The 16,328-nt window shown below is 44.4% G+C and overlaps 1 protein-coding gene across 1 annotated transcript in view; it reads left to right on the top strand.

The window, feature by feature from the left end:
- Nucleotides 1-16,328, top strand: part of LOC113138270 (CUB and sushi domain-containing protein 1) — a 950,854-nt gene that overhangs the window by 676,457 nt on the left and 258,069 nt on the right. The window contains exons 25-26 of the mRNA XM_033325108.1: nucleotides 5,825-5,981; nucleotides 7,370-7,561. Of these exons, the coding sequence (XP_033180999.1) occupies nucleotides 5,825-5,981; nucleotides 7,370-7,561 (349 nt within the window). The remainder of the gene's footprint in view (nucleotides 1-5,824; nucleotides 5,982-7,369; nucleotides 7,562-16,328) is intronic.

Here is a 16,328-nt window from a genome sequence, read left to right as displayed (position 1 = left end):
CCACTGACTGGTGGCTCTCTGAGAGAAAGCAGATTGACCAAAAGACCTTCTTTGGACACTACATTCTCCCCTCACTGTCGACCGCGTGGTTCTAGAAGATTTTTCCGATGTAAGCGAGACAGATTTTCTCAAAGGAGGAGCAGCTGAATTGTGGATAATTTGAAATAAAAGACGAATATTAGAATATTTAATCAAATTTTCAAAGCTGAGGATTTTATATTTCGTAAGTATATTACAGTGATGATGTAGACGTGTTTTCCTGTCATAAGGTTTAAGCGCTCTTTTATACAGTGATTCAAGTGGTGTTAGAGATATTTTACATGCCTGAGACCAACTTGTTATAGAGTATAAAAGATGTGAAACAATCATGGTGTTTAAATACATATATGAGGCACCAACGGTCATTGTAGTCGTGTCATCTGACCTTCGGCCGTATGTCTTGGACACTTGGGTCAAGAGAGGGGCAGAGCTGTCAACTGATCACCACCTGGTGGTGAGTTGGATCTGCTGGCGGAGGAGGAAGCAGGACAGACTTGGCAGGCCCAAACGTACTGTGAGGGTCTGCTGGGAATGTTTGGCCGAACCCGCTGTCAGAGGGGTCTTTAACTCACACCTCCGAGAGAGCTTCTACCAGATCCCGGGGGAGGCTGGGGACATTGAGTCCGAATGGACCATGTTTCCACCTCCATTGTCGACGCGGCGGCTAAGAGCTGTTGCCGTAAGGTTTTTGGGTGCCTGTCGTGGCGGCAATCCCTGAACCCGGTGGTGGACACCGGAGGTAAGGGAGCTTGGTTGGTTGGACTCCCGAAGCAGCTGACGGGCAGTTTTTGCCGCCGTCACCGCCAGGCCAAGCGTGCTGCAGCCCAGGCGGCAAAAACTTGGGTATGGGAGGAGTTGGAGAAGGCCATGGAGAAGGACTGCCTGTCGGCCCCGAAGAGATTCTGGCAAACCTTCCGGCACCTCAGGAGGGGGAAACAGTGCTCTACCAACACTGTTTACAGTGGAAGTGGGGAGCTGCAGACCTCGACTGGGGATATTGTCGGACGATGGAAGGAATACTTCGAGGATCTCCTCAATCCCGTCAACACGTCTTCCACAAGGGAAGCAGGGGCTACCACTGAGGTAGTTCGGCAGCTCCTCGGTGGCAAAGCACCGCGGGTGGATGAGGTCCGTCCCGAGTACCTCAAGTCACCTCAAGTGGGCTGTCATGGCTGACACGCCTGTGCAACATCGCGTGGCGTTCGGGGACAGTACCCCTGGATTGGCAGACCGGGGTGGTGGTTCCTCTTTTTAAGAAGGGGGACCAGAGGGTGTGTTCCAACTACAGAGGGATCACACTCCTCAGCCTCCCGGGGAAGGTCTATGCCAGGGTGCTGGAAAGGAGGATCCGACCGGTGGTCGAGCCTCAGATCCAGGAGGAACAATGCGGTTTCTATCCTGGCCAGCTCTACACACTCTCGAGGGTGCTCGAGGGTTCATGGGAGTTTGCCCAACCACTCCACATGTGTTTTGTGGACTTGGAGAAGGCATTTGACCGGGATTATGGGGTCCGGGGCCCTTTGCTGAGGTCTATCCGGTCTCTGTAGAAACGGAGCAGGAACTTGGTTCGCATTGCCGGTAGTAATTCAGACCTGTTCCCAGTGCACGTTGGACTCCGGCAGGGCTGCCCTTTGTCACCGGTTCTGTTCATTACTTTTATGGACAGAATTTCTAGGTGCAGCCAGGGGCCAGAGGGAGTCCAGTTCGGGGACCACAGGATTTCATCTCTGCTTTTTGCAGATGATGTTGTCCTGTTGGCTCCAATTGAGGCAGTATCTCCAGCGTGCGCTGGGGCGGTTTGCAACTGAGTGTGAAGCGGCTGGGATGAGAATCAGCACCTCCAAGTCCGAGGCCATGGTACTCAACCGGAAAAAGGTGGCTTGCCATCTCCAGGCCAGGGGAGAGATCCTGCCTCAAGTGGAGGAGTTTAAGTATCTCGGGGTCTTGTTCATGAGTGAGGGAAGGACGGAACGTGAGATTGACAGACGGATCGGGGTACATCGACCACATTACTGCGGTCGGTGTACCGGTCCGTTGTGGTGAAGAAGGAGCTCGAAGCTCTCGATTTACCAGTCAATCTACGTTCCTACTCTCACCTATGGTCATGAGGTTTGGGTCATGACCGAAAGGACAAGATCGCGGATACAAGCGGCTGAAATGATCTTCTTCCGCCGGGTGGCCGGGCGCTCCCTTAGAGATAGGGTGAGGAGCTCGGTCAGCCGGGAGGAGTTCAGAGTAGAGCCTCCACATCGAGAGGAGTATGTTGAGGTGGCTTGGGAATCTGTTTCGGATGCCTCCTGCGCGCCTCCCTTGGGTGTTCCGGGCATGTCCCACCGGGAGGAGGCCCCGGGGAATACCCAGGACACGCTGGACGGACTATGTCTCCCGGCTGGCCTGGGAACACCTCCGTGTCCCCCCGGTAGAGCTGGAGGAAGTGTCCGGGGTGAAGGAAGTCTGGGTATCCCTGATTCAGCTACTGCCCCCGCGACCCGGCCCCGGATAAGCAGAAGAAGATGGATGGATATATATACACATTTCTCTAAGCTTTTCTGCTGCCTACTCTACTTTCCACATGTATGCTCAATACATGGCAAATATTTTCATTAAAAATTTCCAAAATGTTACTAGTACACAGCTTCTATTTATTGCTAGTAGCTTATTTTATTGCATGTTATCAGTGTTATCTACCAAACAAGCATAGTATGTTAACTGTGATCGCAAAAAACTGTCTATCAATGATGTTGTAGAGAGAACTTCAACAACTAGAACACAGCAAGCAGACAGTTGTGAAGTTAATGAGCTGTAGTTGCGATTTGTGCACATCATCTCTTCAGTTTGACATGGTTACACTTTGTCATTTCTGTGATGATGAACTTTGCTCAATGTTCTTTTGTTGCCAAGTTCCAAAGATCTTTCAAGCAGTTGTTAAATATTTCTTTGTTTCACAATGCTCATTTGAAGTAAATGACTTCCAGCTGTTTTGTGGCTTCTTGGTGTTTCTTGCACCAGGTGGAAATGCTGCTTTCTGGTCTCATTTGTTATTGTGGTTATTTCATCAGAGGCAGCCAGATCAGAAGTTATACATGTTAGGCATGTTTGATATTTACAGTTCGAGATTGGGGAGGCTCCGACTTGATCAGCAGCAGTAAAATAATTATATTGAACCACACACTTGAGGATTAGGCCTCAAGCCTTGAACTGGGCATTGCAAATTGGGCATAAAATTGTGGACAGCCTAAGCCCTGTTATATTACTATTCCAGTGTTTTAAAATGGTTATTTTTGCACTTCTATTTCCACCTATTTTATTTATGGCAGACAGATATTTCTAAAATAGTTCTCACTTTGTCATTATGAGGTACTGAGTGTAGATTATTGAGAAAAATGAATTTAAAGTATCAGGTTTAAATAAAAATAAAATCAGGTACTAGAAAGCGCTTGAACTGAACAATTCAAAGTACAGTGGTGTGAAAAAGTGTTGGCCCCCTTCCTGAGTTCTTATTTTTTTTCATGTTTGTCACACTTTAATGTTTCAGATCATCAAACAAATTTAAATATTAGTCAAATATAACACAAGTAAACACATCACACGGTTTGTAAATTAAAGTTTTTATTATTAAGGGAAAACAAAATCCAAAACTACATGGCCCTGTGTGAAAAAGTGTTTGCCCCCTAAACCTAATAACTGGTTGGGCCACCCTTAGCAGCAACAACTGCAATAAAGCGCTAACTTGCAATGAATCTGTTACAGCGCTGTGGAGGAATTTTGGCCCGCTCATCTTTGCAGAATTGTTGTAATTCAGCCACATTGGAGGGTTTTCGAGCATGAACCGCCTTTTTAAGGTCATGCCACAGCATCTCAATCGGATTCAGGTCAGGACTTTGACTAGGCCACTCCAAAGTCTTCATTTTGTTTTTCTTCAGCCATTCAGAGGTGGACTTGCTGGTGTGTTTTGGATCATTGTCCTGCTGCAGAACCCAAGTTCGCTTCAGCTTGAGGTCACGAACAGATGGCCGGACATTCTCCTTCAGGATTTTTTGGTAGACAGCAGGATTCATGGTTCCATTTATCACAGCAAGTCTTCCAGGTCCTGAAGCAGCAAAACAGCCCCAGACCATCACACTACCACCACCATATTTTACTGTTGGTATGATATTCTTTTTCTGAAATGCGGTGATACTTTTATGTCAGACGTAATGGGACACACACCTTCCAAAAAGTTCAACTTCAACTCAGAGTATTTTCCCAAAAGTGTTGGGGATCATCAAGATGATTTCAGGCAAAACTGAGATGAGCCTTTATGTTCTTTTTGCTCAGTCGTTGCTGCGCTCTTGGGGTAATTTTGGTCGGCTGGCCACTCCTGTGAAGGTTCTCCACTGTTCCATGTTTCCACCATTTGTAGATAATGGCTGTCACTGTGGTTTGCTGCAGTCCCAAAGCTTTAGAAATGGCTATATAGCCTTTTCCAGACTGATAGATCACAATTACTTTCTTTCTCATTTGTTTTTGAATTTCTTTGGATCTCGGCATGATGTCTAGCTTTTGAGGATCTTTTGGTCTACTTCACTTTGTCAGACAGGTCCTGTTTAAGTGATTTCTTGATTGCAAACAGATGTGGCAGTAATCAGGCCTGGGTGTGGCTAGAGAAACTGAACTCAGGTGTGATAAACCACAGTTATGTTTTAACAGGGGGCGGGGGCAAACACTTTTTCGCACAGGTGTTTTCCCTTAATAATAAAAACCATTTAAAAACTGCATGATGTGTTTACTTGTGTTATCTTTGACTAATATTTAAATTTGTTTGATGATCTGAAACATTAAATTGTGACAAAAATGCAAAAATATAAAAAATCAGGAAGGGAGCCAACATTTTTTCACACCACTAGTTTGCACAACATTTTCAGTCAACCACTTGTAATTGTGGCACACATTTCCAGAAAGGTAACCAGATCTTTTTTTTAGCCAACATCAGCCCATACCTGTCAACACTCCTGTTTTTCCTGGGAGTCTCCCATCTTTCACACCCGTCTTCTGCCCCTCTCTCCTTTTGTTATTTCTTCTGGGAAAATCCCATAATTTGTATTGCCCAAACCTTGTTTTATGAGTAATCACATCAATATATTATTACACAGTTGTCCAGTTGCCATATCTTGCACGAACTGCACCCTACTACAATCGACACATCATACAAACCTCATCCCATTTGTTACCTCAACCTGGCAACCTGCAACCCAGTTGTGCTGTTGATATCTGCATAGGTAGTACACTAGGGAAGTTGAATCAAGCATCACTGGTAGAAATGGGAGGAGAACACTTGGGTGGCATTTCAGCGAAAAACCAAAATATTTAAACCAAAAATTTAAAAACAGTCGGAGTGAACAATTTATTATTAAATTGATAATACCCATGCCTTTTGCAAAATGTGTCACACTGATTTTAATATCAGACATTATTATCAGATATTATTATCAGACAAATGACATTACTCCACACATTAAATGGGCAGCTGAGGCACAGAAGGGCACTCTGGCCATTTCGACCTTCATCACTAAAGGAAGGGTTGAGGTGGAAACTGTGTTACAGATGGTTTATGTTTTAGAATTTGTAATAATAAAAAAATAAGTGCATAAATTACCTTATCAACTCATTTGTCCTCTCAACAACCTTCATGTGGTATTGAGGTACAGAAGCTTCACAAACACCCTCACGAAACCTTTACAAAAAAACCCACGAAACACATTTTTATTCATGTTCTGCATTCCTGTTTTTGTATTTTGATTAACAGGTGTATGATGGAGAGAACACATCATCCCGTCTCCTTGGAAACTTTACCCGCAATGGCATGATAAGTCATGTCATCAATAGTACGTCCAATCACTTGTGGCTGGAGTTCAACAGCAATGCCTCTGGAACCAATCAGGGCTTCCGCCTCACATACACAAGTGAGTTATCTTTGATAAATTTCATCATGAACTGATTAGACACTGGGCAGCTATGCAGTTGTTTTTTTAATACATACCATATTTTTGCATTTATGGTTTATGATGCTTTAAGTTATTACATATGGCTACAGAATAAAGAAGCAGGCCTCTCTTTAACTGTCATACATGCTCTTTCTCTCTCACATACACACACACAAATACACACACCCAGTTATACACATGGGCACAAACAGTAATTTCCTAGCTCATCACAGAGGTCCTTGTAAGGAGATGTTTTTATTTAAAAACCAGAGTGGTAGTGATTGTGTTAGATTGCCCTCTGGGTTATATATTGTGTCTGTCCTGTGCCACATTAAGGTGATTTTTGAGTGCCTCATAGTAGGCATAGTAGACTTCTGACAGACAATCAGTTTTTTTTATTAAAGTGGAGTCCAAAGTGCAACAGTAGATTTCCAGACATACAGATAACAGCAATTAGCAAATGAATACATGAATGAATACATCGTAATGGCTTTAAAAAGAGTCTGTCAAGAACATAGAACCAGCTTCTGTGTAAGTCAAAGATGCTATTTGAGGAGTTATCTGCAAGTCATTAAAAGAAGGTGAGAAAGTGACATACTGTATCTGGGGTGGAAGAGCGGCTGGGCCGAGGAACAAAAGAATGGTAGCTAGCATATGTATAGTAGATGGATAGATCTTGCATGAAACCATTATACGGCCATTAAATCTGCAACTCAATAAACTGGGTGTGTTGCTGGATGGATAAGAGAGAATTATAGAAGGTTTCAACAGGCGAAAAAAGAGAGAAGCATCTTATTAAGAGTGGCAATAATGGTTTCCTTGGTAGGGTCAGGGACTGAGTAAACGAGGTTTAATACTTCAGACTTCAGTGTTACAGGGTATTTTAACATCTGTTAAAGGCATTAACAAGAACCAGAAGTGAGAGGCATCTGTTGTACTGAAATAGCTTTACATATAATTACACCACTCAACAGTCAAGTGGAAATGGAGTCACATTTCCCGTCGATAAACATAACTGCTGGTGCTGCTTCCTTTCACGTCATTATATCTTTCAGTAAAGGAACAAAGGCATACATTTTTAAATTCTCTCAGAAACAAGCATATGAGTAAAATCTGTTGACATGACCAGTAGATAGTTCAGCTGTCACACATAAGGTTTCAGCATTTGGACAGGGAGTTCTCAAACTTGAAATTGCTGCAGGAGTATTTGGATTTAGGAGAGGAACAGTATGGCCTTATGACCTCTTCTCCAAAACTGCTCTGACTCACCCAGTTCATTTATGCAATGTTGTCTTAGTGCTGTATGTTGTTCCATCCCTGTGTGTGTGTGTGTGTGTGTGTGTGTTTCTCTTTGCGTCTCATTCTAGGTTTTGACCTAGTACGCTGCGAGGAGCCAGGTGTCCCTAGTTATGGCTATAAGATCCAGGACGATGGTCATTATGCCAATACTTTTGTCTTGTACTCCTGCAACCCTGGATACAGCCTCCATGGCAGCAGTACACTCACCTGTCTTAGTGGAGACAGACGTGTCTGGGACAAACCTCTTCCTTCCTGTATTGGTTAGTATGCAAATACATGTAAGTTTATGTACATTAACAATTCAGAATGCTTTGCAAAGAAGCCATGGGGACTGATTCAGCACTGAGTAGGAAATATTTGTTGTGATGTTAATACAACTCTCTTTTTGCTTTGTGGATGAAAATCAGCCCTTGCTGATGCATCAACCCATACACACAAGACTGTGTGCAGCTGGACAGCAGTATGTCATCAACCATAAAATTTTAGTACGCTAAGCTTCTATTTCTGTGCATTTTATGGATGGCATGGTTAAGCTGCAAAAATAGGGGATGGCTGTCTGAATTGAACTTTGATGAATTTATATATATATATATATATAAGCCAGACTACTTTCTTTTACCCTGAAGGTGTGCACAGTATTTTATACCAGGGACTTTGACAGCAGCCTTACCTCTGTGTTCTATTCTTGGCATGCACAATGAATAGAACATTCTATCAGGAGAGACCTTTTCCAGATGCCAGAAAAAGATGTGATGTAAAAACAATATTGACTCTTATGGATTTGTTGATTGTTGAATAAGTTTAAAATGATACATGCAGGTATCATGCCATTCAAGCACTCCAGACCAGCGTGCATTTTTTCCTATACTAATCAATTCTGGTCTGATTAAAAATAACCTAATCTAGAATGTGTTTACTTACTATCCTTTACTTATATTTCACCCCAAAATCAATGACTATGCCCTGTCTTACTTTTAAGATCTAGAAGCTGATTTCACTTGTCGATTCCAAACTAGTGGCGATAATTCCAAACACATTTGCCTTACCGTTACACTTATCTAAGCTACTGTATATCCTTATCCAGTGTTATAGGATGACTAATTCTGACACATATGACTCAGCCTTCAATAGAAGCCACAAGGAGTGATTTACATACTGTTGGTTAAAAAAAAACACTAATGCAGTGATTTTTATTGACTTAACCCTCTGGGGTCGACGAACGCGCCGGCGCATTTTGACGCATCTTTTTCTGATAAGGCCGAAACAAACTTAAATTACTCCGTCAATTCTGATCGTACAGATAAAAGAAGTATATCATTCAAATCTGTAAAGGGTCTAGTTTTAGTGGTATACCATCATAATAACAACAAAACGTTGTGCTTTTTTTAAATAAAGAAAGCCGACAGGGTGCGCTCTCGGACTTTTCTGTCTCTGCCATTTCTCTTCACAGACGCGTAAATAAAACAACCAGAATCTCAGCGAATACTTGCCTCATAAAAATAAGAATTATATAGCTAGAAAGCTTGAAATGTTTTCTTTTGAGTGAAACAATTCAAGTCAAAAACAAATCATCACTTTTCATTTAATCCGTATGAACGTAAGGAGAAGTCCGTTTTTTCCTGTCTCACCTCATTACAGGTAATGCGGTCACGCCTTGTACACTGTCCACTGTTCACATGTAAATAATCTCAGGTGAACCAGGTAAATATGTGCACACCCCCGAGAAATGACACAAAATATCAAACTTCATCATAGAATTTACTCACTTTTTCAGCGCGTTTGGATGATGGCGCGTTATGCACGTGAAGCGGCGCTCCTTACATTCCACACAGAGACAAATAGTTTAGCTTGTCCTCAGAGTAAAAACACTGATTTTAACTCAAATGAGGATCGTTTGGCTCCTCATTGTGTTGTATTGTGCTGCACTAATCCGTCCCATCTACATTGACTGAAAGGCTCATTATGCACGTCTTTGTCTGGTCGTTCAGTGAGTCTTTTGTCTTCTCAGGTAAATCACATGACTATTCATCCTCAGACACACTCTCTTGTATATGGCCTTTCTGGACAAAAAGTGTCTTAGAAAATTTAAATCAGTGTATTGTTTACTGTGAATGTGTGAACAAGATGACATTCACAGCACTCTGAAGTAAACACTTTAGCCTACAACATGCAGGTCTCCAAAGTCTTGTGAACCAATGTTCTGTTTGTGTTTTATGGTCTTATTTCAGTGAGTAAAAAATTGTAGTTTTTCACTAACCATGCATAAACACTTTTTTTCTCAAAAACACAATAATGTATAAACTTGCTGCTCACATATTATTGTAGCCAATTTTGTGCTGATTACAGTGTTATCAGACTTTAGACATTAATATGTTTAAAAAACACTGAAAAAAGCACAAATGTCAGGACATGTCAAAATTTGTCCAGGCCCCAAAAACCCCCTCAGACCCCAGAGGGTTAATAAGGAAGACAGTTTGTCTTATACTATCAAACTATTAAAATAAAGTGAAGTAAATGAACATGAAGGCCAACTAATAAATAGTTGAAAGAACACAATACTTGTCATGTAATGTGTGTTTTATTGTGTCAGAGTTCTGTTAGCCAGTTCCTGTTTTATTTTGCATTTGGTTTTCTGTTTCCCAGTTTCCTGTGTCCTTGTTTCACACGCGTCTTCCCTAATTGGTTCCTGTGTCTTCTTAACGTTACCCATCTGTATATATACTCCCCATGTTCCTTTGTTTGTTATCTGTGTGCAACTTACTAGCATTACTTCCAGTGATGTATTGACTGATTGCTTGTGTTTTCTGACCTGATTTTTGCCTGTGTCCACTTGGTTACCTTTGCCTGCCTCTGCTCTACTTTTGTAGAGCAGTTGAATAATAATAATAATAATAATAATAATCTATTTTACTCTGACTCTATGCTGTGCTTTTGGGTTCTACCACACCACCTGCCTCCTGACGCAACAAACTGGCCACAATGGACCCAGCCAGTTTGGAGCCAATCTGTACTGTGGTATAACTACAAGGACAACGACTACATCTTCAGGAGGAGAGACTCAATGCTCTTCATCGTAGGTACCACAATACAGTCACTCGCCAGGAATCCCTACTACAAATGGTGGGCGGCCATCTGAAAAAAGTCCCCGGATGTAAGGGGACGCTGGCGCGATTTGCTGCCGCTACTCCCCGTTAACTTTTAACGTCTTTTAATGATCTATGACCATACGGACTGTACAGCTATGCTCAAGTGGGATTTTAATCTTTCATCTTCCATCAGAGTATCGTTGTTTTAGCTGACTCCTTGTGCCTCTGTGTATATTCGAGCTTACACCAATCCATAACAGACACCATTAGCCTACCTGCCTGTGACACTACCCGGCCGCCACAGCTCACAATGAGGACTAGCAACCTCCATATCTGGTCTGCACTAGCCTGGACTGTCCTGTCACTCGTCCATCAATCCGTGACAGGTATACTCCAATACACGGCTGCTGAGCTCCTTCAACTCTGTGGTCACCTGTCTGTGCCTCCACTAGCAGAGCTCCACCTCCACCCAGACATCGCTCTCCTGCCTCACCGGACATACATCCATTGTGGGTCTCGCTGTTCCTTTTGGTCCACTACTCGTCGCACCCCCAGAAGCACTGGACGGGCCGTTGATCACAGTGTGTTAGCCAGCCTAGCTAGGTTGGCTAATACTACTGACAAACATGACACCACGTCCGTCAAACTCGGTCTCCTCAACATTCGCTCACTTATGCGCAAGGGTCATCTTATCCAGGATCTCCTCACGGATCGTAAGTTTGACTTTCTGTGTTTAAATGAAATGTGGCAACAGCCCTGTGACTTTTCACAACTCAATGACTCTACTCCTCCTGGGTTTGTTTACATCTGTGAACCCCGTGGCTCAGGTCGCGGAGGAGGTCTCACGATAATTTACCGCGAGAAGTGGAAAGTCCTGCCAGTGTCCATGCCTGCCTACAGCTCATTGGAATGTTTAGTGTGTAAACTGCCTGGACCCACTCCCACCATCATTGCTACAGTTTACCGTCCCCCTAAACCACACAATGACTTTGCTGCCTTACTCACTCATCTCTCCACTCTCTCACCTAATGTAATATTGCTGGGGGACTTCAACATACACATGGACAATACTAAACCTTCCTCTCACTAGAGACTTCTCTTCATGTCTCGAAAGCGTTGGATTCCACCAATACTGTGATCTCCCCACTCATACTAAAGGACATACTCTGGACTTAATCTGCTGCTCTGGTCTCACCCCCTCCACCTGCACAGCTGATGAACTCCACCTGACAGATCATTTCCTCGTCTCATTCAGTGCAACACTCTGTCTCTCCATAACCAAGCCACCTCGCCTCATCTCATTCCGAAATATTAAGGACATTAACATTGATACCCTTGTTTCCTGTATTGATAATATTGTGATCACTGACAACTTATCCTCCCCAGATCATTTGGTTTCTGTATATAATAATGACCTACGCAATATTCTCAACTCTCTTGCTCTAGTGAAAACTCGGTCTGTCACCTTCTCTCAATCTGCCCCCTGGTATACCCCTGAACTCCGGTCCCTGAAGGCAAAAGGTCGACAACTATCGTAAATCTGGTCTCACTATTCATAAGGTAATGTACAAATCTCACATACTTCACTATAAGGACTCCATTAATCAAACTAAATCCACCTACTACTCTGGTTTAATCTGCTCCAACGAAGGTAACTCCAAGGCACTGTTTTCAACAAAATTCTTCAACCCCCTGACTCCTTACCCCTTCACCTGTATTCCACTGACACAAAATTCACAATATCCACCTAAGACCTGTTTCCCCGCCTCTCCCCCACTCTGAACTACCTGTGCACTGTCAACCGTTTTCCAGTTTCCAACTTCCTGATGCCTCAGTGATTGCAGACCTCATTCATCAATCCAAGCCCTCCACGTCACCTCGATCCCCTCCCCACTGCCTTGGTCAAATCCTGCATCTCCTCTCTGCTTCCACTCATATCTGCCATCATCCATTCCTCTCTCACCACTGCAATTGTTCAGGGTTCAGTCCTGGGGCCCCTTCTCTTCATCATCTACCTCCTCCCACTAGGTAATATTCTCCGCAAATTCAACATCTATTTCCACTGCTTCGTGGATGACACCCAGCTCTACCTATCCAGCAGACCCAGTTCCACACTTCCACCCTCCTCTCTCAACAACTGCCTATCTGAAATAAAATTCTGGTTCACTTCAAACTTCCTCAAATTAAACAGTGATAAGACAGAAATTCTTCTTGTTGGTACTAAATCTACACTTTCTAAAGTTCCCTCAATATCGACAGTTCCTCAGTTTCCCCCTCCTCTTACGTTAAGAGTCTGCGTGTCATCCCTGACAGCTCATTATCATTTCAGTCACATATCAATAATAAAACTTGGTCTGCATACTTCCACCTTAGAAACATTAATCGTCTCCGCCCCTCCCTCACCGTCCATTCCACCTCTATCCTTGTCCACAGCCTTGTCACCTCCCATATAGATTATTGTAATTCTCTCCTCTATGGTCTCCCTCACAATTCCCTCCATAAGCTGCAACTAGTCCAGAACTCAGCCGCTCGTATCATCACCAAAGCCCCCTCTTTTCACCATATCACCTCTGTCCTATAAGAGCTGCACTGGCTACCGGTCAAATTCAGAGTTGAGTTCAAAATCCTCCTCCATACATTCAAGGTCATCCATAAACTCACCCCCCAATTACCTACTCCCGCTTCCTTAGATCCTCCTCCTCCATCCACCTCACCGTGCCCTCTGCTTGCCTCAGCACCATGGGGAGCAGAGGCACCGCAACACCAACGGCGTTGGGAGCACCATCCATCTTCCCAGTTGGCAGAACCTGTTCGGTTTTCTGGAGAGTTAGGTGACTGCCGGTCTTTTCTTACTCAGTGTAGAATATACTTTGTACCGCATGCTTCCCACTATCGCACAGAGCACTCCTGAGTAGCGTACGGTATTATTCACCTGATGGGGCAAGCGGAAGCATGGGCAACTTCAGAGTGGCAGAGAGACGCATCAAGCTGCTCCAGCTTCAAGAAATTTTCTAAAGCCCTAACTCAGATTTTTCAACACGTCACGTGGGGAGGCTGCTAAGACTGGCCATGTTAAGGACATTTACGAAACGGCAGAATATGCCATACATTTTCAGACACTGGCAGCAGAATTGAACTGGGATAACACTGCCCTATGTGATATGTTTGTTTGTGGTCTATCTCAGGAGGTGAAAGACGGCCTTGCTCCTCTCGAACTGCCAAGTGAATTAGATGTCCTCATCGTGCTGGCAGTGAAAATTGATCGGTGCCTCTGTGACAGCAACGCGGAACAATGTCAGGAACAGCTACAATACGAACAGCAACAACATGAGGAGGGGGCAGCTTCCTAAACCTTGTACTCGAACTTTCCACTGACGTTCCTCACCACCAGTGGCGACGCTAGCATTACTGGCTTCTTCGTCTTCCCAATCCAAAGAGCCTATGCAACTAGGTTGGACACAGATGGGATGCCTCACTCCCAGCAAACATCAGCCCAGACTGCGAGAGGGGCTATGCATCTACTGCGGTTCTACAGCACATTTCCTGGCTAACTGCCCAGTAAAAGAAGAGGCTGGTGAGCCAGAACCATCTCGCTAAACAGATCTCCCGACCACCATCTACACTGACTATCTTCCCATCATCTGTCTTTCTTCCTCAGATGGTGCTTTTTGACTCAGGTGCTAATGCAAACTTCTTAGACGTGGGGTTAGTCGACCTCCTGGAACTTAAGAGGGTGGTTCTCCCTAGGCCTCTGCCAGGCAGAGGCAAAGAGACTTTGGCAGGTAACCCACAGTACTAGCCCAGATCACTTTCCCTGACTCACACACAGAACAATTATATTTTCACCTTATAGACTCTAAACTGAACCCCGATATTTTGGGGTATCCCTGGATTCAGAGACATAACCCCCAGATTGACTATCAAACAGGCACTGTCCAATCCTGGGGAAGGTTTTGCCAATCGAACTATCTTGCAACCACTGTGCCTGAGCTACCCAATAAGGTTTCTTCCTTCTTGGGTAGGACTAGACTAAGTTGGAGGGGGTTCCGTGTTCAGTAAAGCTAAGGCCACCACTTTACCTCCACACAGACAGTATGACTGAGCCATAGACCTCCTAATGCAGTGCCCCCCAATGGGCGCATTTATCCCCTTTCACACAAGGAAGCCAAAGCTATGAAAAACTATATCGATTCCTGCCTATTGGCGAGGCTCATCCGTCCATCGTCATCTCCAGCCGGAGCTGGCTTTTTCTTTGTGGAGAAGAAGGATGGGAGCCTTCAATGCATTGATTACCGGGCACTGAATGACATAACTGTGAAGAACCCTTATCCCCTGCCATTACTACAATCTGCTTTTGAGTTACTTAATTTACTTACCATCTTGTCAGGATCAGACAGGGTGATGAGTGGAAAACCGCATTCAATACACCCACTGGATGCTCTAAATACTTGGTGATGCCTTTTGGACTCACCAATGCTCCGCTCCGGCAGTGTTCAAAGCTCTCATCACTGATGTGTTAAGGGATTTGATAAATGTTTGCAGTTTTGTTTACCTAGATGACATTCTAGTGTTTTCTCCAGACCCTTCCTCCCATGAACAGCACGTCTGGACAGTCCTTCACCGTCTGCTACGGAACCACCTCTATGTAAAGGCTGAAAATTGTGAATTTCATGTTAAGACTGTATCTTTCCTAGGATACATTGTTTCCGAGGGTATCCTACAGATGGATCCTGAGAAGGTAAGGGCCATCAAGAAGTGGCCCATCCCTAAGACCTGTCCACACGTTTCCTAGGGTTTGCAAATTTCTATAGAAAATTCATTTGAAATTTCAGCTCTGTGGCTGAACCATTACACACTCTTACCTCTCCTAACTGCAGGTTTGTCTGGTCGGCGGAGGTGGAGTCAGCGTTTTAAAGGTTCAAGGAATACTTCATCACCGCACCAGTCCTCTCTCTTCCAGACCCTGGCCGCCAATTCAAAGTGAAGGTGGATGCAGTTGGCACAGTTTTGTCCCAGCGCAGTCCAAGGAACAGTCGCATACATCCCTGTGCCTACCTGTCCCATAAGCTGTCTCCTACCGAACATAACTATGGCATTGAGAATCGGGAGCTCCTAGCGGTAAAGGTTGCTCTGGAGGAGTTGCATCACTGGTTGGAAGGTACCGAACAACCTTTCCTAATATGGACTGATCACAAAAATCTAGAATACATGAAGTCTGTCAAGAGACTTAACTCTCGCCAGGCCAGATGGACACGTTTTTTTTCTCCAGATTTAACTTCCAACTGGGTTCCAAGAACATCTAGCCGGACACACTGATCCTGCCGGCGACCTGCCTTGTCGGGGCCGTCACCTAGGTGGTAGAATCGAGAGTCAAGCACGCCCTTAGGGGCAATTCGATTCCTGAGTCTTGTCCACTAAACCGTCTCTACGTACCCCCTGAACTCAGAAGTGAGGTAATCCACTGGGCCCACACCTCTACTTTTAGTTGCCACTCTGGGGTGAGTAGAACTATCTTCGTCCTCTGCCAAAGACTGTAGTGGCCAGCCATCCATAAGGACGTGGCGGAATACGTTGCTGCCTGTCCTGTGTGTTGTAGAAACCGTCCCGCCCGTTACCCGTGCCTTATTGCCCATGGTCACATACTGTATAGCCCTGGACTTCGTCACCGGACTACCCAACCCCCACGGTAACACAACCATACTTACTGTTATTGACTGGTTTTCCAGACTGGCACATTTCTTTTCCCAGTGATGTAGTATGTATGTCACCGCGGGCCCAGTTTGTCTCATTTCTGGCAGGAGTTCTCCAGACTGCTGGGGGCCAAGGTCATCTTGTTATCAGGCTACCATCCTCAGTCTAACGTCCAAATAGAATGCACTAGCCAGGAGTTGGAAACCAGACTCCATGTTTTTACTTCTCACAACCCCTCTTCCTGGAGTAA

Source organism: Mastacembelus armatus, chromosome 3 (assembly GCF_900324485.2).
Source record: "Mastacembelus armatus chromosome 3, fMasArm1.2, whole genome shotgun sequence".
NCBI classification, from domain to species: Eukaryota; Metazoa; Chordata; class Actinopteri; order Synbranchiformes; family Mastacembelidae; genus Mastacembelus; species Mastacembelus armatus.
This window is presented reverse-complemented; position numbering and strand designations above follow the sequence as displayed.